Source organism: Macrobrachium nipponense, chromosome 12, assembly GCF_015104395.2.
Source record: "Macrobrachium nipponense isolate FS-2020 chromosome 12, ASM1510439v2, whole genome shotgun sequence".
Classification (NCBI taxonomy): domain Eukaryota; kingdom Metazoa; phylum Arthropoda; class Malacostraca; order Decapoda; family Palaemonidae; genus Macrobrachium; species Macrobrachium nipponense.
The window spans coordinates 4,764,992-4,788,401 of NC_087205.1; the positions used below are offsets into that span (position 1 = coordinate 4,764,992).

Consider the following 23,410-nt stretch of genomic DNA (forward strand, 5'->3'; position numbering starts at 1 on the left):
GTAAGTTGAGTTACGTACAAGTTAGTTTTACTAGACCACTGAGCTATGAACACCTCCTCTATGGCTGGCCCTAAGGATTAGATATTTTTACGTGGCTAGGAACCAATTGGTCACCTAGCAACGGGACCTATAGCTTATTGTGGGATTCGAACCACACTATTTCGAGAAATGAATTTCTATCACCAGAAATAAATTCCTGTGGTTCCGCGTTGGCCGAGCCGGGCCCGAATCGAACTTCCGGACCACCGGATCGGTAGCCAAGCGCGAAAACCACTCATCCAACGAGGAACTGTAAGAACACATTAATACGACAAGTATTGTTTTACGGATATGAGTCCTACGACAATGAAACTATATTTAATACATTTTGTCAATTCGAGAAGAAAGCTCTGAAAAGAATGTTATTGAGATAGGACACTTCATCCTTCACTTCTCAGATAACAAATTTCTGAAAGGTATGTCATTTTTTTTGTTCATGACTAAATAAAATGGTTATTTCTGATAGCACAATCACGTTTTATTTTAAAATGGAATGTTACCAAAATGCACAAAATAACTCTAAAGGGAACTCACACGAATGAAACGTGTCATCGTTGGTCACTGTGTAGTAGTAACTGCAGACAGTTTTAAAAGGCAGATCGTAACAATCACTTCACTCTACACCACTGTCAATGTCGGACTAAGTTGGCTTATGATGCGTGGACAGTTGATCGGCAGATTAATTCGGCGCACAAAATAAGCGTTGATTCTTTACAGCTGTATTACCAACTAATAGCGCGCGGGGCAGTTAGCGAGGGGTGGGGGGGGGGGGGGGGGGGGTGGGTTGTAAAAACTGCTGTGGAAAAAACTGTTGAGTAACAAATGGGATCGTGGAAGGAAAGGAGAGAGAGAGATGAGCGAAGACTGTTTTGCATGCCGAGAAGTGTCTAACTTCGAACGCGAGTTCGAGGATCTATTTGCTGATTTTATGTTTATGTTCACTTCTTGCCAAAAGTTTTAACGATTTGTTGTCCGGTGCTGTCGAAAATCATTGCAACGAGATGGATGGCACCAGTGTCCCTTGGTTGCAAGTAACAGGTTGGTTGTTGATCGCATTTGAAGATCTTCTTTTTCTCGTGGTAGTTCATCGGTTGCAATGACCCACACAGGACCCACTGAGAGGAGGTCAGCCAGACGATGGTCACTTTTTTCTTTCTTTCTTTCTATCCCCGTCAACTGAGCCATGGCTTGGCTCAGTCTCAGGCATTCTGACATGACGATCATATTCTTTTTTTGGGATAAATTTTGTTAGTTAATATTCTGTTCTATTTTATTAAACACGTATTAGGATAAACTTTTTTTTTATCAATGTATTCAAACCATATGTAAATATAGGATAATGAAGTGTATATTAGTCTTCTTTGATACGTCATGGACTTTTCTGATCAATTAAAGATTTATGTAATGACAGTTTTGTGTTTGAGACCAAGTGAATAGTGATGGATACAGATACAAGTTCATAACCTGATTTAGTTTGCCTTTATTGATAGCAATGACAAATCAAAATACAAGAGACATATAGTCATAAATCATGCTTCATACGGACATCATATATATATATACATTGTAATATCATCTTAAATTATTTCTTTGGTTTCTCTTAACGTAAGTTAAATTTTTTTTTTTTGTCTTTCAAGTCTCGAGAAACTGCTTGTTGATTCTTTTCGCTCCCTCAAGGGTTTTGTTTTTGTTGTTATAGTTTTATTTATCCGCTCGTTTCCCTCTTTTCATGTTTCAACGAGTGGAGGATCGTCTTCGGTAATTGCCTCTTTCGCCTGATGGTTTTACGCTGTCAAACGTACTTAATGTGGGAGAGGTTTTCATCATGGAAGGTTAATCGTTACGGTTCCCCGAAGGGAGGTTCAGCATCACCCATTTATGCCGCACTCTTCGTCATTTTTCTGCAACATTGCCTTCTGGCCACGGACAGGACATTGAGACGCTCGCTTTCACTTTTATAAAAACGCCAGGCTGCTGTTGGTGGTGAGGGTTTGTCCCGTGCCCTCTTGCGCGAGTTTGTCTGTGGGCTTTCATTATTTTTGCCCCCGTATGACCAAGGCCCAGACCTTGCATCGACGACGACGACGAGTGCACTGCTGTATCCTCCGGGAATCGTCAGGAGGCCTTCTGAGGCCGAAGGGTGAGCATCCCCTTTTGCCCTTATATACTTTCCCCTTTACGTGAGTGGACTCATAAATGTTTTTGAGTGTTGCTGCCAAGCATCAAGTGGAGGCTCCCGCGAGAGCCTTGTAGACAGTTTTCTTCGACTGAAGCAGTTTCAGTGAGATTTTGATATGATTTGATGAACAATTAATTACGTATCGATTGGATGAACTAAGGTGTATCCTAATTATTTTTGTTGTTGTGTAAATTATTAGTGTTAGGAAAAGTCAGTTATTAGTATTAAGTTTCTTGGCTTTTTCTCCACCTATCGTGTACACGTGAGTGAGTGTTCATTTCGTTCTTCTACTGTGACATTTCTCTCTTACTCTGCGGTATAATAGTTAGGTAGGAGTTTGAGGTATGTGAGGACAATTATTGTATATGCTTGGGTGCTTATTTTTCTAGTTCCTCAAGCAGGTTTTCGAGGACATTTTCTTTGAATTTTATTTGTGAATAAATAAGTGTAAAATTTAGACATTTTCTTATTTTTGTCTCCCCCTTTGAGTGTTTCGTTACCTGAAGACTTGTGTATAGTACAATCTTTTGTCTGGACTGGCAATTGATTTATTGAACGAAGGACCTGTTTAAAAAAAAATAGAGTAATGACAATAATTTATTGTCTCTTAAAGAAAGTTCATAACAACATATATATGTATATATATATATATAGTATATATATATATAGTATATATATTATAATATATATATATATACTATATAGTAATTATATATATATATATATATATATATATTATTATATATACATATATATTAACAAATCCGACAGAGGACAAGAAAGGGAAAAAAATTAAACTTTATATGTAGCATTTTATTCTTCAGTACCGTATGTATTTTATATATATAATGCTACAGCATGTCTGTATAATTTTTTGTTGTTGTATATGTAATCCTATACTTCAGGTCCAGTATGTTTATTTATATACATATATATATATATATATATATAGATATATATAATATATATATATATATATAATATACTTCAGGTCAGTATGTTATTTATACCCATATATATATATAGATATATATATATATATATATATATATATATATATATATATACAGGTATGTTATTTATATCATATATATATATATATATATATATATATATATATATATATATATATATATGATATAAATAACATACTGACCTGAAGTAAAGGATTACATATACAACAACAAAATATTATACAGACATGCTGTAGCATTATATATATATAAAATACATACGGTACTGAAGAATAAAATGCTACATATAAAGTTTAATTTTTTCCCTTTCTTGTCCTCTGTCGGATTTGTTTTTCAATTTTTGATTGAATCTAATTGCGTTGTTGAGGTGCCGTATTCTGAAAAATATAGATATCTTGGCAAAGAATTTTAGCACATCTTCAGGAATCTCCATTCCAAGCTCTCTTGTAGCTTTTTCAAGTTCTTTCTCGAGTGTTTTAAAGCAGTTTTTTCCTACACGAAGACTTTGCTCATGAATGGAGTTAAACACCTCTCTTAGCTTTGTTAATTGCAGGAGGGAAAATGCAAACCCCTACTTTTAAATTCGATCCACGAGTTGTCTGAAGTATCACTAGTTTCTTGGTTGTCCAAATGAGGGTAGTTGATGGAAAATTTTTTAACTATATAACCACCAATATACTTCAGCGCTTCTTCTTCTATAACGGTGTTGACCCATTTTTTTCATGCTCACATCATCAATTGACATGTTATCTTGCATTGACAAATCCAAATTATTTTCACTAATCAGGTACCAAATCCTTAAACAAAAGGCTTGTCAGACACACTTCTAACGCCAGCTCCCTTTCTTTAGCTTGCTCTTTTATTTCATTTGCAGATATATTGGACAACATGTCCTGATTGTTAAACTTTTCATTTGTGTTAGTTTTTTCACTCATGATTTCAACATTTTTGCCCAGCAACAGTGTTCTCATCCTATACTTGAAGTCTACAGGATTTGGATGATCATATGGACCATTCATCTGCCTTGAGTTAAAATATAGTTAATGCCGAAATCGATTTTCTTCATATTTAAAAGTCCAATCAGTGACTTTGACGAAAGTATCACCCCTTTCTGAAATCTATAAATGGATTTGGTTTTCAGAGATTTGACTTTCATTTTACTCACGCAGTCTATCACTTTATTAAGTACATTTGTTTGTTGCTCCATGTGCATTCCAAATCCACTGCGCATTTGCAGCTCTCCAGACATATGGTTTGAATTCATGACATCAAACCAGTCATTTATGAGATATATGAAGTCAGATGTTGGTCCCTAGTTTTTTTTTTATTGTAATAGACATTTCTCACCAAGATAACTAAGAGCATCGGCACATGATTTTGAAAGTAATTGCACAGTATATTTGACTCGTTGTCTTTGTTGCCCGTTAACACATAAATGCAATTCATTTACTTGTATGCCAAGCCATATTCTGATTTGCTAGAATTAATCATTCACGAATACTAGAATCTGAAACATACTCCCTATTTTCTAAATATAAACCCGAATCAAGTAGGTTGTTTCTTACAAGCTTTATAAGATGTGGAACATCAGCAAAGACGAATATTTGTCTATCAGCAGCAGGGTTCTTAAAATAAATAAAGTGATCTGAACAGATGACTGCATGTTTATGGTTTATTGTCTGCACGACGGCATGCATTTTTCCACTGGCTAATTAACTCATCGTCCTTTGGAAATTGAAAATATTTCACTCCAGTATCTTTTGTTTTTTATTTAGTATTTGAACAGCCGAAAACGGAGCAGTTACTCAGCATTTTCCTTAAAATCAATCCTTAACTAGAGCAGGATGTTAGTGTTCTTAACAGGCATGAGGAAGTGACTGAGAGTGTGAGTCAGGTCAGAGTGAGTGAGCCTCAGTGAGGTGTGGCTCAGACGACATCCCAGGTCGGTGAGTCATCGATAATTTCCTGTCTGGCCGACCTCCTCTCAGTGTTGTTGTTGTTGAAGGTTAAGCTGGCATAAATGCCAGCACGGGCTCTTGCTCTATGAGCAGCCCGTAAAACCTCTCAGTGGGTCCTGGACCCACCTAAGGTCTGCATGGCCACAATGGAGCCGCAGAAGATGTGCTACATTACTCGAAGCTGATCATCAGTGCAGACATATCCTCATCAAATTTGTTTAAAAGATAAATTTCATTTGAGAATATTTCCATGAAGTTGGATGAAAACCCAGTTTAAAAGAAAAAAAATCTGGATGAATGATTTAACAAGAGAAGAATGGACCGTCGCGAATTATAGGATGTTGGATGACAAATGTTATGAGTATCTTTTTTTTTTTGCCCCGCTCCTTCACTGTGTCCACTAACATAAAAATGAATAATTAGCGGTAATGTTACATAAGAAGTCAACATTGACATTAAAAGATTTTAATACTCAATTTATGGTTTCAAATCCACGAAAGCAAGGCAAGGTATACATTTTTAGTAGTTTCTTTTTCATTATCAACAACACTATAAAACATTTTGTGAGCTTTTTGATAACACAAATCAGTTATATGAGGTGGGTAGCATGCTAGATTATTTCCTATCTTTTTTATGTATTCTATTTCTTGGTCAATATATTGTGGACTTGCAATCCGCAAAGCACGTAAGAACATGGAAGAAGAATATAAATGTACATATGTTAAATTATGTATGGATTTCCTATAAATACTCATTGCTAATTTGGAAACTTAAGAATAGTCCTGTAATAAATAACAGCATCATTTACAAAATTCCTTGTAAGGAGTGCCCGTCCTTTTTATAATGGCCAATCAACAATTAACTTCTAATTAATTAGTCCCACATGCTTTTATTTATTGATTCTTTTTCTCAATCTCGCTATATTTGGAGGTATCTTATGTTCGTTTCTCACTCATTATCTGAATACTTGTAAATTTCATGTTACTAATGCAAAGTGTACTGTTTTTCGAATTACATTGGTTTTGACTAGTGTGTTGACCTCACTGCTCTTAAAACCTTAATGTAGCCTTCGGGATTTTACTAAATCTGTACTGCCTCTTTGTTTTCAAAATGTATTGTTTTCTGACTAAATTACCTCTGACCACGTGTCGTGGCTGCTTTTAAATCCTTAATCTAGCCCATGGGCATTTTTTCGTTTCTTCAAAGTGAATTGGACCTTTTATTAATCCTGTAATGTCGGTTTGTATATGCTTAACTATATTATGTTTCTCTTTGTTCTGATCAGTCTTGCCTTAAGTAAAGGGTCGTTAAGACCGAAAGATCTCGGCATTTCTCGTTTATTCATTTTCCTCCGTGGCATTACTGTTACGAACCCCAAGAGGTCTGCTTCAGATTCGATATTAAAATAAACAAAAAGAATTCAACACCAACAGTTGAAACTGGGGATACGAATATAGAAAGATACACACACAGAACAAAGGTTTATTTACAAGCTTACTAACAAAGATAAATGCAGAATGGTTTCTCCTATTTACATAACAAAAGTAAAATCTTACACTGCATGAACTGGGGAAATAGTGAGGTAATGAAAATACTTGCTGGCAAGTTTTGCATCTGTCGGAAATCAATCCTCGAAGCGACGACTTCACAAAGAACTATAACTTCAGACGTCTTCATGACACCATACTGCAGAAAACAAAGTCTATTCTTGATACTCAAAGGTCAGGAACTCTTCGAAACCTCTAGTAGAACGTTTCTTCTCTCAAGGCTTGCTCAACGTCGAAATACCTCGGTCGTTCTCTCTAACTGGACGACTTGACTCGAATCCGACCAAGCTCTCGTGCGCCGACTTCCTCTCTTATCCTTTGTCTGTTCCTTTTTCTCTTATCTCTCTCTGGTGATCTCTCACTGATGGTCTCTGCTCTGATCTCATCTCTGCTGGTCTCTCTCTGATGATCTCTGCTCTGATCTCTCATTGTTGATCTGATCTCTGATCTCTGCTGGTCTCTCACTGATGATCTCTGCTCTCTCCTACTTCGTCAATCGTATACATACGGCAACCTGGGGGCGGGGCCTACCAGCGAATGTCACAGGCTCCCGAGATGACCGAAACGTCTTAGAAGGTTCTCGACGAAAAATTCCATCGGAAATCGCAGCGTTTCTCATGACATGTCGGCGCCTGTTAGTTTCTGTGACACACCTGGGGATTCTCGAACCATCATGAGAACAGGCACCTCCAACACGTGCGCGAATGCCTCCTTGCAGCAGAACTTCTCGAAGAAGATGCATTTTCCTTTCCTTTAATATGTAATTCCTTGCTATAAAGCGATTACCATGACAATTACCTATATATATATATATATATATATAATAATATATATATATATATATATATATATATATATGCCACGAAGGAAAAATAAACGAAGGAGTAACTGCGAGACCTTTCGACGTTTCCGCGTCCTTTACTGAGTAGTAAAGGACGTGGAAACGTCGAAAGGTCTCGCAGTTACTTCGTTTATTTTTCCTTTCGTGGCATATATCTTTATTTATGGATTTATCACGTTCCTAACTTTCGTGATTCAGTTATACACACACACACACACACACACACACACACATATATATATATATATATATATATATATATATATATATATATATATATATATATATATATATATACATATATATATACATAATAAACATACCCTAAAATTTACAATATAATCAAATGAATAGAAATGTGCTCTCTTGATTTATATGTTACCTAAAATTTGCAATATATATATATATATATATATATATATATATATATATAATATATATAATAAAAGTCAGAACACGTTTCTATTCATTTGATTATATTGTAAACTTTAGGGTATGTTTCTCATATGATGAATAGTTTTAGTGTAGGCACAGACTGTTGTTCTAGGCCAGCATAAATCCAAGTAATTGAGAGACTCAGAGAGTAATTATGGCACATGTGTTTGGGCCGCCTGGTTAACAGCTGCCAGATATCGCTTGCTGAATACTGCCATTTCCCTTTTGTCCGAAAGATATTTTGTATCGTAATTGTACAAGTTGACTGACTAAAACTTCCAAGTCCTTATCAAAAAGACTTACTTTATATACATCATTCAGAATTGTATTGTCACACACCACCTATTTAATTCAGTGCATTTAACAAATATGTTGAAATTCCTGAATATTATGTTTAAATCCATCTTTGTTAAAGAACTTGAGAATTATCTTAAAGTTTTTTTATATTTATGTGAACTTTGTAAGTCAGCTCTGTATTTGCAGTCATTGTATAAGTTGACTCCTCTTCCTCAATAAATCCCAAATGCGGAACGGAACCAACCGCTTCTTTTGAGGCGACCTGTCATCTGGTGTCTTGCAATAATGTGTGTGGATTTTGAAAGGGTGATTCAATGGCCTTATTCTCTGTATCTTATTGTAATCCCATTTGAGTGATTAATTTTCAATTATCATGTAATTACCCGTTTGATATGTATAACCTTAGTTATTAGATATGTATAACCTTAGTTATTAGATTGATTTTAAGTTTAAATTCAGCAAGTGCGTTTCAATATCCCTCCATTGCATTCCATTTTTTGGGTGTTCTAACTTTAGTGAATGGTGAATTTAATTCGATCTGATAAAGTTTGTACAGTGTTCATACTTTGAAGTTACGGTCGTAACATATAGAAACGAGGCAACGTAGAGCGAGTCCTCTAAGGCCTGAAGATCAACCCGTGAGCACTGGTAAGATTTTGAGAGAGAGACAAAGAGAGACAGAGAGAGAGAGACAGAGAGAGAGATCCGAGCACCTCTCGTCGTATCTCAAAGCAACTTGTGAGCGATCTGAGTTCATGTCTATAGGGACTGCTCAGAAAGTGGAAGTACTTAATATTGGCACTTTTCATTATGTGTTGTCCTTGTTAGTACCAAATTGGGTTGAGAAATATCTCCCCGTAATTTAGAAACCGCAAAGGAAGCGTGGTGTTGTTGTTACATAAGGCTTTTACAGGTTTTCAACCAGTAGCAACACAGTCCACTTGTCCATGCAATCATTTTATTTTCTTTTTGACCGTCTGTTTATCAGTATAGTGAGTCGCCTTTGAAATATTTCATTGTTGCCATATCGCTAATTTTGTGCCTCAGATAAACTAATTATCGTAAAAAAAAAAGAAACCGAAAAATGCTATAAATGTACTGCGAAGTGTTATGTCGCCATAAGTTATCAAAAATTGTCTACCTCAAATATGTTTTTGACATATTTATATAAAAAAAAAAATATTTAAAAAGATCGCCCAACGACGCCAATATTTCAGTGGGGTAGTGACAACAAATGTGACATTTTGAGCATATTTTCGCTAATAGAATTTTTCAATTTTCGCCCCTCAGAACCGTACTACCTCTGACCTTAACTCGGTAAACACATATTTGATTGCAGGGGTAGGGGTGGGGAGGGCTGTGGTTGGGTTGTTGAATTAAACTTCTTTCCGACGACAAAGTAATTATAAGAAATATAACGATACTCTTCGGATATGGTCCAGTCAATCCGTTATCATCGATTTGCCAACTACCAATAGTGAATTTTCGTCAGTTTAATACACACACACAGACACGCATGCACGCACATACATATATGAATAACTTGATCACGAAGTATATAAAACGTGATGCTATGTATAAATAAAGGTTTTGCCACGGAGGAAAATGAAAGGCGAGAGAGCCAAGAACTTTCGGTCTAACACGACCCTTTACTTAGGCACAACTGATCATTCAGAGCAAAAACATAGTAAAAGAAGGCTTAATATCCAAACTGACATTACAAGATTAGCGTAAGGTCGATTTCACTTTACAGAAACGAGAAAACGCCTGAGGGTAAGATTAGCAATTTTTAGGCAGCCACACCTTGGAGGAGCACACATGGTCAACAGATGATTCATCCAGAAAACAATACATTTTGAAAATCAAGGAGGCATACACACACACACATACATATATATATATATATCATATATAAATATACAAATCTATGTTTATACACACACACATACACACACACACAGTACTATACTATATAATAGTATAGTAGTATAAGCTATATATATATTATATAATAATATATATATACATGCTATAATACTAAACCCTATATATATTTATAAATATATTATATACTAATATATATATATCTATATATATATATATATATATATATAATATATATATACATATATATATATATATATATATATATATTATATATTATATGTATATATATATATATATTCTTATGTTAATGCCTTTGTAAAATGTATGTTTTGTATTTAGATTCCCTAATGAGGTTAACTTAGAATTGATGTTAGAGTAATATGTAATAAGTTAAGTATATCTTAGTTTTACCAGACCACTGAGCTGATTAACAGCTCTCCTAGGGCTGGCCCGAAGGATTAAGATAATTTTATGCGGCTAGGAATCAATTTGTCACCTAGCAATGGGACATACAGTTTATTGTGGGATCCGCACCACATTATATCTGAGAAATGAATTTCTATCACCAGAAATAAATTCCTCTGATTCCCCGTTGGCCGAGCCGGGAATCGAACTTCTGACCACAGGATTGGTAGCAGAGTGCGAAAATCACTCGTCCAACGAGGAACTCATAAAATGTAATTATTTCACAAAACGCATACTTTGAAGTTATTAGGGTAGAGTAAGCCGTCTGTCCCGTTTTGCTTAGCTGTCAACAAGCAATTAGGACGTGTTGAAAAGTCTTCGCTCTCTCCGTTTTGTTTTCAGTTAGCTGTCAACAGTTGAAACCCCGAGTTGTGTTGTCTGAGATAGATAAGACTCGCTTTATTCTCATTTTTTTCAAGCAGTAAATCACTTGGTCAGAACGTTTTGTGTGGTATGACGTCATTCTCTCGGAAGTGACGTCACTATTTTCTTTCAAGAGCGTTCAGTAGTCGTATCTTCAATGTTAACAGATTTGTATTATCTGAAACCGTGTACTTTTTAAGATTATTAACAATTGTAATTCTCTCTCTCTCTCTCGTTTTGAAAAGGAATTTATCAAGATTATAGTGCAGACCTCGCTCCCAAACTGTTTTGACGTCACAGCTATTTTAGAGCGAGACACACATTCAGTAATCCCCACACTAACATAGAAATTTTGTCATTCGATACTTGACCTTCCGTGTGAAGAGTGCTCTTCGTCTCTCGCTGTAACGATTCGTGTAATGGGATATTTGAATTATAGAAGGGTGTGTTAAGTAACTGTTTTGTCGTCATTATTCTGAGTCTGCTTTAGTTATATAACCCATACGACAATTCTTCACTCTTACTTGTAGGTAGAGGGAAAGATGGTGTTTTAGTATTGGAGGTAATATTCCATTTCTCGTCGCCGAGGTTCCGGGATGAAGGGCGATAATAAAGCAATATCTTCTGGCTTGTGTTTATTGGCTAAAACTACATTGAAGAAGGCGGGTAGTTGAATATACAAAATACAATAAGCGTATATAATAGAATCATAACAAACATATGAGCATCGAAGCTCTATACACAATAAGGATTCATATCCTGCATACATGTGGTAGAATTTATAAGATCGAAGCCTCTGTGTCGGACTCGATACTAACACAATAACAATAGGTTATACTTATAACATTTACGCATTATGCAACACAGTGCAATAGCTCTGAACTGAACGTGTCTGCGGAGCTAAGATTTCCCGCGCTCGTTACATAACGTCTTGCATATATAACAGTCTCCTCCCCCTTTACCTGTGACTAAGAAACAACTGTTCCTCACATTTACAAATGTAATCTTTCAGGAGGTTTTCCTCTACTCATTCTGTTAGGGAGTGTGTGTTCTGAGCTGTTGCATGATTTTCCTCTCTATTTACAGTTGGTGGTTGAACATCTTGGTGAGCAGTTTGCACATCTGAGTTATTTGAGTCTGAGGTATTTGAAACTTGTACTTCTGTATGATTTGTACTAAATGACTGCAACTGATCAACATGACGTTTTACAATCTTTCGACCGACATTAACATCATAATGTAAATTACCCATCTTCCTGACAATTTCTCCTTGTACCCATTTTCCTGGTGTATTGTATGACCTTACCATGACATAACTTGAAGGAGCGAAATGTCTTACATTGGGAAGTTTTTTTACTTAATCATAACCTTTCTGTTCTAACTGACTCTGCAAGCTTGGATACATTAGATCTAACTTATTCCTGATCCTCCTCCCCACCAACAAATAAGATGGTGTTACACCCGCAGTATTATGCACGGTTGTTCTATAGGATAATAAGAACTTTGCGATGTGAGATGCTACATTACCAGAATTGGCTTGTCTACACTTCATATTATGTTTGAAAGTTTGAACAAATCTTTCAGCTTCACCATTCGTGGATGGATGATAAGTTGCTGATAATGTATGTTGTATACCATTTACATTCAGAAATTCCTTACACTCCTGTGAAGTAAACTGTGGGCCATTGTCTGTCACTATTCTTTCTGGCAAACCATGCGTTGCAAAGATTTGCATGAGTGATCTTATAGTTGCTACCGATGAAGTTGTTTGCATTGGTATAACTTCTGGCCACTTACTATATGCATCTACTAATATTAGATATGAGTATCCTAAAAATGGACCTGCAAAATCTACATGTACACGTTGCCACGGGTATCTGGGTAATTCCCATGGGTGCATTCGTGTTGGTTTTGGATTATTTTGTTGCAATGCACAATTCATACACTTCTTAAACGAATTCTCAATGTCCCTATCAACACCTGGCCACCAAACATAAGTTCTAGAAATTGACTTTGATCTGACAATACCTTGGTGGTCTGCATGTATTTCTGATAGAACTCTATTCCTTAATGCATTTGGAATCACTACTCTTGATCCTCTCAAAATACATTCTTGTGTTACACTCAATTCATTCCAAATTGCTTTGTATGGTTTACAAGTGGCATCTTCTGCACAAATATCTCTGCTGGTTATTAGACTCTGCACTACTTTTGAAAGTACTGAGTCTTTCTTTGTACCTTGTGCTATTTCCTTAGCTGTAATAGGTAAATTATATGCAGAAATCAAAAGAATACTTTCCTCATATTGTTCTGGTGCTTTGTCTACAGGCAATCTCGACAAAGCGTCTGCATTACCCATCTTAGATGTTGGTCTATATTCTATGTTGTAATCATATGCCACTAATATGATTGCCCAACGTTGTAGTCTTGCAGCTACTAACGTCGGTAAACTTGCCTTTGGACCTAAAATCATCAATAATGGTTTGTGGTCTGTAACTAATGTGAACCTTTTCCTGCCATACAGATTCATATAGAACTTTTTCACTCCATACACTAGTGCTAATGCTTCCTTTTCTATTCGTGAGTAATTTCTCTCTGCTTTGTTCAATACTCTAGAGGCAAAAGCTATTGGTTTTTCTGTACCATCTGGCATTACATGTGCTAGTACTGCACCTAATCCTATGTTTGAGGCATCACAAACCAACTTTACTGGCAAATCCATTTGATAATGTACTAAGAATGTGGGTGATGTCACTTCTGCTTTGATTCTTTCAAAAGAATTTTGACATTCCTTTGTCCAATTCCATTTTACATCTTTTTTCAGCAAATTGTATAATGGGTGAGCAATTGTTGCTAAGTTTTGAATGAAACTACCATAGAATGTTACTAAACCCAAAAATGATTGCAATTCCTTGACATTTTCCGGTAACTTTGCTGACTGCACTGCATTTACCTTATCTTGAGTCTTATGAATACCTTTACCATTTACAATAAAGCCTAAATACTCTACCGAGTCAACTTCTAAAATACATTTACTCTGGTTGACCTTGATATTGTGTTCTTTTAGTTTCTTTAGAACTGCACGTAACCTTTCTCTATGTTCTTTTTTGTTTTTGCCAGCGACTAATATGTCATCAATGAAAATGAATACTCCTGACATACCTGCAAATATTTTGTCCATTGTTTGCTGCCATATTGCTGGACTGCTAGCAACACCATAGGGAAGTCTTTTTGGACGATACAGCCCTAAATGTGTGTTTACAGTACATAGCTTTTGGGAATTTTCATCCATGGGTAGTTGTTGAAATGCTTGTCTAAGATCTATCTTGGAAAATACTGAGCATCCTGACAAAGTTGCGAACATATCTTTAGGATTTGGCGATGGATGTTGTGCTACTTGCAATTGTGGATTTAATGTCACCTTGTAATCTCCACATAATCTAACTTGACCGTTGTCCTTAACAATTGGAACTAATGGTGTAGACCAATCTGAATAATCTACCTTTTCCCATGAACCTTCACTTTCTAACCTTCTAATTTCAGTTTCCACAGCTGTTTTCAATGCATATGGAACTGGTCTTGGAGCAGAAAATCTAGGAGTAACATTCTCCTTTAAAACTAAGACTGCTTGTGCATTCTTTACTGTTCCTACTCTGTCTTCAAATACTTCTTTGTAATCTGATAGAAGATTAGTTAATGAAATTTCTTCTGCTGGTTCTTGTTTTGTACCTGTAACCCTTAGAATACTAGGCCAATCTAATTTTATGCATCTTAACCAATCTAATCCTAATAATGTCTGTCCTTGACTACTGTCAATGGTAACTTACCTATCTCTTGATCTTTGTAATGAACTTTCACTTGTGATGAACCAACTACTTCTATGTTTGTACCATTATAACTTTTGAGCACCTTGTCTGAAGGTCTTATCACTAGGTTAGGTATAGTTTGTGCTACTCTTTCAGAAATTATTGTCACATCTGCAGCTGTGACTATTTGCATGTGTGTGAGTTTCCCATTTATTTCTATCTGAGCCATAAGACGTTCTTGGGCATCTTTGTTCACAGAATTAATGTGAAATGCAAATTGTTCTACTTCAGTGGTCTTATGTACACTTTCTTCATTTGAGCTAGAGCCGTCATTTGAATCTATGGTTCTATTGATCTGTTTTGTGGTCTTTTGCTCAGCAAATTTACACTGACTTGTTAAATGACCACACTTCCTGCAGTTATTGCACGTCTGACCTGACACTGGGCACTTATCCCAATCATTGCTATAATGATCTTGTTTACCACATCTAAAGCACGATTTCTTTTGAGGTTTGTGTGTCCCTATGTGACTTTGACTTTTCTGTGAGTATGCATTAGGTTTACCTTTGATATACTTGGATATACCTGGGCTAAGCTTACTCGTTTCATTTGTTTGCCCTTTCTTTGCATGTTGGTAACTCCTTTTAAAGGCTACATGATTTACCTGGCTACTGTTGTTATGAGACTTACCTACAATGACATTGGACTGGTAATTAGCCGTTTCTATTACTCTTGCTATTTCCAGAACTTTTTGCAAATTTAACTTTTTTTCTTGCAGTAACTTCTTTCTAAGCTCTTGCGAGTTACTCCTTACTAGATATGACAATTTGTCGAAAATTGCATTTTTCCTAACTATACAAACCTGAGGTCCTTTAACAATAGGAAGTAGCTAGTGGCAGCTGGGACGGTCGTAAGCTTCGAACAAGGGGAGAACGGTAGTTAACTGCTTGTCCAATCGTGCGCGCACCCGTGCGCCTGAGAGGTGAAGAATCACTTTTGCTTTAGGCCCATGCAAAAAGTCGCAGAGTGAGGGGTGGCATGAGGTGGGACTATATGTAAAGGACCTCAGGTTTGCATAGTCAGGAAAAATGCAATTTTCGACAAATTGTCATTTGTTCCGATACGTAATACAAACCATCGGTCCTTTAACAATAGGAAGACTCACTTCTTGGTGGGAGGAATCTGAGTCTTTTTGGTGAACAGACTGGTGTTCGTCCAACCCTGGAATGCCTCCCTGGTCGTAAGAGCGAGGGAGGGATCCAAGCCTCTGTCCGATTGATCGGGGTGTGCACCGCAGGATCAATGGTCAGACCTCTGGCCAAGTACTAAGAGAGAGGCAAGCGTATCTCTTCGTACCAGCAAGCAAGAACTTGTTCCTGTTTGCAAGAGACAATCATAAAATTATGGGTTTGTCTCAAGTTGGCATCCACTTCCTCCCCCTTGTTGGAGGAAGTGGTGGATATTTACTCCTATCCCTACTGAAAGGGATAGGATGGTGCTCTATTGAGTAGCTCACCTGCATCTCGTCCTTACCCAGCAGGGTGACGACCGTATCCCTCTACCCAGAGGTAGAGGAGAGAAAAAGATGGGAAGAGGAGCCAGTCACACTCTCATTCACTCATCCATTTTTACAGTCACACCAGGACTCGATGCTGTTCAGCCTGCGAGGGTCTGGGTTTGCTACACAACGTGTTGAGCAGCCACCACGGGTCCCAAGGAAAAAGATCCAAGGACCTGTGGGCAATATCCCGAAGGTAGAAAGAGGTGCATGTGGTCTGTGTGGTCTGGTTGGACCAGACCCCTGCCTTCAGTACCTGCGCCACGGAGAAGTTCTTGCGGACAAAGCAGCATCTCCTTCGCATCGAAGCCGGTGAAGTCCATTAGGAAGGGGATTGTGAAGGACTCGAACCGATCGTCAGGGACCGAAGGGTTCTGAGTCTTCGCTACGAAGTTCGGTGCAAAATCGAGCGTCACGGATCCCCATCCCCTGGATGCTTGACTTCGCAGGAAAAGTCATGCAGTTCCCTCAGAGGAAAAGAAGGGAATAGTCGCATGACCTATCCCTCTTCTCGACTTTGGTGATGTCCAGTACCCATACTGATCTATCCGTCTGCAGCGAAGTGTCTCGCATCCTCCTATCCCCATGCAGCGAAGTTCTTCTCGGTAGTGGATAGGACACCGCCACTCGATGGTGGGTGTCGATGGTATGGGTACTGGGACAAGCTATTAGGACGAAGTAATGATTGATCGGAACCACCGAACTAAGTCCACAGCGTAGTTCATAACTGACTCGGGCGCTCTGACAGCTGCCGACTGACTGGTTCGGTAGTAAGGCAAGTTGTCCAAGCATCCGAGTAAGTCACGTGACTTTCGCCCTTTAAAGGGTTATGCCGAGAGACCAAACAAATAGTGTATTTGTTTGTCGCCGATGCCGGACGGTGAGGTGATTATTCTCATAAGGCATGTGCCCAACAGGCGAAAGTCAATTGCCTTCTAGAGACCGAGGTCCCTGAAGGCAAGACATCTCATAGTTGTTGAATCTCAGCTAAGGAGAAACAACACCATGTGACGTTGAAGACGAAGGTAGACATTGAATGCAACCTACGTCTTCACAGACGAATCGAGAGAAGAATTCTCAAGATTCAGAACCTGTGCTTACAAATGACTGAAAACGCTAACCGCTATTTCATTGCTGTCCAGTGAGACGTCGTTGCAATGAAAGTGGGGCGCTTTTCAGTAATGAAAACACAGGGGAGCGCCGCCTGAAGAACTGCTTCTCATGGGCTGAACATTTGGAAGTAGAGCTGTCAGGTCGGAGAGTAGGCGATGTCTTCTGACACATCTGTTAATTCGGGGTGAACAATGAACAATTGCACACCTACGAATACGAGATATTTTGAAGACAAACTCAGATGTCTGCAAAATCATTCACATTATCGCAGTGCGATGCAGCGGGAGACTAGTACAGACTTCTGTTACCGTGTGGTAAACAGAAAGATGAAAGAGTCCAAGAGATATCTCTGTTGAAAATTCTCGCAATGTCGAAGGCGATGGAATCAAGCGTCACAGCAGTAGATGGTCCTTCATTATTGCGAGAATCCCCGTTAATCAGAGACCTAAGTCCATGATTGTTGGGCAGAGATACGGTTCGGTAGTCAATCAAAGCAGGGGAGAGAGAGACATAACTGACCGTGCATCTCGGAGGCCCAGCTGATACTGAGCTGCTTTCAGGCAGTTCAATACACAGTAGCTGAGCCTGAGCTCTCACTGACTCGTCATCCTGAGTTGCCAGGTAATCCATTATTCCACGAAGGAATGCGTTCGGCTGGGACCACCGAGCATAAAAGATATGCTCGAGCAATTATATTTAGGCGAAACGAATTTCGGTAAATACAAAAGTTGAAATGGTGTTGTCGTGACAAAACCATAAGTAATAAAATTGAAACTGGAAACTCCTGGGAGGTTGCAGGCAACCCAGAGTTGCAGTTCAATTAGAATATTCCTCGTCTAAGTCGCAATCCGTAGAGTAACTAGGATATGCGCCTACCCCTCGGACAATTCAACTGCTTAGCAGAATCATGTCGCGAGGTTAATATACGTAGTATATTTGTAGGATTCTGAACAACGATCTCCATCCTAAATTCTTTTCCTTCAAGAAAACAAAATAAGGATTGGAAATCGACCACCTTCGATCTCTATTAAAGAGAGAGAAGGAGAAGTCTTCCTCGAAGGAAAGCTTCAATGGTGAACAGAATAACGAAGACGATAGTTCAAGCCAAACTGGATGTTCCCATCCGTTCTTCTCTATTCCAGGTTGGTTGCCTACTGTGAGATACTCTTCTTTCAGCTGCAGTCTTCTTCCCAATGCTAGAAATTCCAGGAATTCCAGGCGAAGTTCCCGATTATCGTGTAACAATTATCGGGGATTCTCGTCTCGCTCACTTTGGACCGTGGTCTCGCCTAAGTGTTTGGAGATCGTAAAAAACTCAAACACTCTGAATGCGCTAGAAATTCCGTAGAATTCTAAGCACTCTGCGAAACCCCCACCGAATTCGTCAAACGATATCGGTTGGTGGTCCTCTCGATTCCCGTAGAAATCGAGGATGGGGCAGGATTCCTCCTCAACGACCGGGGCTTACGTCAGGTAGGACCCGAACGTCCCCCTGGTAGCGCAGTCCCCAACGTGGGATCCTACAGAGAAATCTCTGTAGGATCCCTCCCATTTCCTTCGTAGCCGTAAGGAAAGAGGGAATGGGGGAGGAATTGGATACTCGCTCGCCTTCCCAGTGGAACTAACAGTTGGAGAAGAGGAGGAGCAGCCATCGCCTTGCGGCGATGGCCTCTCAGAGTCTGTGAAAACGTATCGTCAGGAGAAAACGTTTTCCCGAGGAGGGTTACGAACTCGCACTGTAGGCAAGGGTCTGCCGCCACTGTGAACGTCGTCTGGGTGGGGCTGATCGACACCTGACAGGAGAGAGCCGATACCATCCTCCGACTCATTCCAGTCCTCGTCGAGGTCGAAACCTCTCAGGAGGACCGAAGGAGTATTTAAATACGGTGTCCGAAGACACGTAGAAACGCCGCTGTCGCAGTAGAGGAGGTGGAAGTAGCTTGTTCGACCAGCCAGATCTGAGTGAGCCTTCTTATCCGTAGACGAGAGACTCTGGTTCAAGACAGAATTGGCAAGCTCCGATCGCGGCAGACCCACCGTCGGTTTGGGTTCCCTCTCGGGCCCCAAAACGACTCGAGCCGAGACGTGGGCTCTGCTGGTGGGAGCGGCGATCCTTCCCCGAGGTCGTTGCGCTGACGAATCAGCGCCATAACCTCGACAAAGTTCCTCTGGATCTCGGAAGTCATAGCATCTTGCAGGGTAGGACCGTCAAGCCCCTCGAACAAGAGCACTCCAAGAACCTCCCCCTTAAGGAGGAGGAACTGCGATAGATCCCTCTCGATCTCCTCCTGCCACTTGCGCGTACGTCCTGGTCAGTCCGAAGGTCGTACCTGGTACTTACGGCGTCATGAAGGGATCGTGCGGGGTATGCCCCTCACGATCACACCGCTGTGATTCGCTCTTCCTGGTGCAAACCGAGGAAGTTGCAGGCACGGGAGAGGAAGACATGACGCTCCTCTTTCGCTCGCTGGCAGAACCAGCGGGCTTGGAGGGCTGCAGGCAATTGCCAACTTGCAGGCCTAGTCGAGCCGTTTCCCAGGGAAACGGCTGGACCGAGAACAGCGGCCCCGATCTCGTGTGCAGAGGAGCTGCTGCTGGTCCCCCTATCCGCCCGGTCCCTGTGGGAGCGGCGGTCAGGAGGCCTGCAGAGACCACTGTCGCGGTGAGACCGGTGTGTGTCCTCGCGGCACGTCATACCACTGGTACCAGCCGAGGCTGGCACCAACGATCGGGAGGGGGGAACCTCTTCCCAGCCTCAGCTCGTGGCTGTTCAGACAGTCATGTCTACCAGGGTTACCAGCTAGTCGCTGCGAGAGCGGCCGCTGGTCTGGCGAGAGTCACATGAGTGGCTCTCACCAGCTTCTGCTCCATGCCACGTACTTGGCGCCGAGCGAACTCTGGTGCCAAAATTTGGCTATACGCTCTCCCGCGGGAGATCGTATACTCGGAAGTTCTCGCGAACGAGAGACCGAGCCGGAACCTGGCGTAGCAGCAGCGCCGCAAACACCAGGCGAGGAAGTACCGGTGGTAGTCGGTACGCCTTTTGTCCCCGTCTTCTTCTTCCTTGCGGAAGGGGAGACGGGCCCTGTTCCCAAAAGAGCAGGAGAACCGGCAGAAGAACCCCCCCGTCCCACAGGAGTGGAACGAGCCCTTAGAAGTTCCCGAAGGAGCCTTCTTAGGGGGAAAACCCGGGTTACCAGCTGGACGCTGCAAGAGCAGCCACTGGCCTGGCGAGAGTCACCTGAGCGGCTCTCACCAGCCTTCTGCTCCGTGCCGCGTCTTGGCGCCGAAACTTTGGCTGCACGGTCTCCCGAGGGAGAGCGTACACTCGGGATCTCTCGTGAACAAGAGACCGAGCAGGAACCTGGCGTAGCGGCATCACCGCTAGCACCAGGCGAGGAAGTACCAGTGCTAACTGGTACTCCTCTGGTCCCCGTCTATCTCTTCCTTACGGAAGGGGAGCCGGGCCTTGCTCCCGAAGGAGCAGGGACCAGCAGAAGGACCCCCCATCCCACCGGGGTGGGACAGGCCCTTAGAAGTTCCCGAAGGAGACTTCTTAGGGGGGGAGGCAGCCTTCTTCTTCTTCGGCTTATGGGCCTTACAAGTCGAAGGGGAAGAGGCAGCAGCAGACGATGAAGACGAAGATGACACCTTCCTCTTCTTCTTCCTCTTCCTCGTCAGCTCATGCAGGACAGTCGTCAGGTCCTCCATCCAGGCCGGAGTCGGGGCTATTGCCAAAGCAACACAGCCCGACTGCACCTGTCCGGAAGGACCTGGGACTGGGGAAGACACACCATGGGCAGGGCCAGCATGGACAGGCGCAGGAACCAGGAGCAACAGGAACAGCAACCAGCTCAGGAGCGGCAGGAACAGCGGCAGCGGTAAACACAGAAGGGACAGCCAAGCCAGTAGCGGGAACTATATTAGCGGCAGGTACGGCAGGCCCAGCCATCACCTCGTAGAATCATCGTCAGCCAGCGGGAACCTGGGTATTGGCGGCTGGTCCAGGTGCGAGCTGCTGGAACAGCGGAAGTCTGGGGCAGGTAACACGAAGAACACAGGCGGCGGCGGCGGCATACCCCCCCCGGTACGGCGGCGACCGGCCCTAGTAGCGGCAGACGGCGTCACCGACACAGCATGGGGAGTGTAGACCAGCGGGGGAAGCAGCATAAGCGGCCGTGGAGGAAGTAGTGGAGACCGCTCCAAGGTCACCGCCCCAGACCTCGCTAGACGCTGCAGCAGCCCGTGGATGCTAGGCACGCCCTGCCGCCGCAGTGGTCCATACCTGTCCAAGGTCGTCTCCCACGGATGTAGCACCTGCGGTAGCACAGACAGATTAGTAAGAGGGGTTCCCTCACGCACGGGGGTGAAACATGCCCCACCCCGAACGCAAGGAAGACCCCAAATACAAAATACAACAAGGAAGCTGAGCGGGGAGCAGGAAAGAAGACGAAGAATCGGATACCAAGGGAGTCGCGGGAGAGCTTTCCGACGACTTCCTGGCAGACCTTCGCTTCCCCTACCCCCGCACAGCAGTGAAAAGTAATATGAAAATGAAACAGAATACTGCCCTTGCGATTCACTTCATAGAACTTAAAGGGGAAAAGATCAATTCCCGGGTAAGAGCGGAAAGTTGATCCATAATAATATGATGCTATCATAAAATTTATATGAAAATGAAACAGAATACTGCACTTGCGATTTCACTTTCACAGAAAATAAATCGTAAGGATCAATTCCCGGGTAAGAGCGGAAATTGATCCAAAATTAAATTTGATGCAATTAAATAAATGAAAATGAAAAGTGAAAAGAATACTGCATTGCGAATCCACTTTCATTGCATTCTATTCATACAAAATAAGGCATCTAGGTAATTGAGTTTCTTCGTTTTCGGATAGACTTCATCCGATTGGGGTCGTCGTCTTCCGCTTCTTGACTAGGAGATTAGGCGTAGGCTATAGGCTCCATTTGGCTGCTACGAGTTCGTCACCTGCGTCGCCAATGTTTTGTCGTCATTATTTTGGGTCACCTTTAGTTATATGACCCATACGACAATTCTTCACTCTTACCTGTAGGTAGAGGGAAAGATGGTGTTTTAGTATTGGAGGTAATATTCCATTTCTCGTCGCCGAGGTTCCGGGATGAAGGCGATAATAAAGCAATATCTTCTGGCTTGTGTTTATTGGCTAAAACTACATTGAAGAAGGCTGGTAGTTGAATATACAAAATACAATAAGCGTATATACCTAATAGAATCATAACAAACATATGAGCATCGAAGCTCTATACACAATAAGGAATCATATCCTGCATACATGAGGTAGAATTTATAAGATCGAAGCCTCTGTGTCGGACTCGATACTAACACAATAACAATTGGTTATACTTATAACATTTACGCATTATGCAACACAGTGCAATAGCTCTGAACTGAACGTGTCTGCGGAGCTAAGATTTCCCGCGCTCGTTACATAACGTCTTGCATACATAACAGTAACAAACGTTCATTATTGTAGTAACTGGCCTATACCGTTGAACTGATCTGTATAGAAAATTCATGTGTGAGACGTAACGGAAAATCTACTTGATGTGTTGTGCGTATGTATGATCAGAGAGTAATGATCAGATAGATATCGCTGATTCATCGAATGCCCATATGATCGTTGGTGGCGTGGCGTGGGTGATTCAAATGAGTGCCCTACATCGAAGACTCTTGGTTCCTTTCAATTATAACAGGCCAATCAGCTTAGACCTGTGACCCAAACAAGTTCAGTTTGAAAAGTTAAGAGTCAGTACTAGAATTAGTGGTCGACGGGTCAGGGCGCGTCTCAAAGAAAGTGGTCGGCGCGTGTCGTCTCAGAGTACCTTCCGACTATATAATAATCATAAAATTAGTAGCGTAATATTAGCAACAGGGCCCTGTGTAACTATTAAAGAAAATACACGTG

At 40.9% G+C, this 23,410-nt stretch overlaps 2 protein-coding genes across 2 annotated transcripts in view; both read right to left on the reverse strand.

Annotated features, from left to right (window-relative positions):
* LOC135224309 (glucoside xylosyltransferase 2-like) overlaps positions 1-680 on the reverse strand; it is a 94,521-nt gene extending 93,841 nt beyond the window's left edge. The window contains exon 1 of the mRNA XM_064263175.1: positions 574-680. Within this exon, the coding sequence (XP_064119245.1) occupies positions 574-591 (18 nt within the window). The 5' untranslated portion in view covers positions 592-680. The remainder of the gene's footprint in view (positions 1-573) is intronic.
* An 11,662-nt stretch (positions 681-12,342) lies between these two features.
* On the reverse strand, positions 12,343-21,539 carry LOC135225105 (uncharacterized protein K02A2.6-like). The gene is made up of 3 exons (XM_064264362.1): positions 21,418-21,539; positions 14,813-15,204; positions 12,343-14,663 (listed from the first exon to the last, which is right to left on the reverse strand). The coding sequence occupies exons 1-3, from the start codon at positions 21,537-21,539 to the stop codon at positions 12,343-12,345; spliced, it is 2,835 nt and encodes a 944-aa protein (XP_064120432.1).
* Between the last annotated feature and the right edge of the window lie 1,871 nt (positions 21,540-23,410).

Excerpts from the sequence above, each read along its gene's own strand:
- LOC135225105 (XM_064264362.1), bottom strand. The coding sequence starts at position 21,539 with ATGCCGCCGCCGCCGCCTGTGTTCTTCGTGTTACCTGCCCCAGACTTC. Across the intron at positions 15,205-21,417 it reads GCTGACGATGATTCTACGAG|GAAGTGTGGTCATTTAACAA; the intron begins GTGATGGCTGGG and ends CAATAACTGCAG. Across the intron at positions 14,664-14,812 it reads TTACAAAGATCAAGAGATAG|ATTACAAAGAAGTATTTGAA; the intron begins GTAAGTTACCAT and ends ATCTTCTATCAG.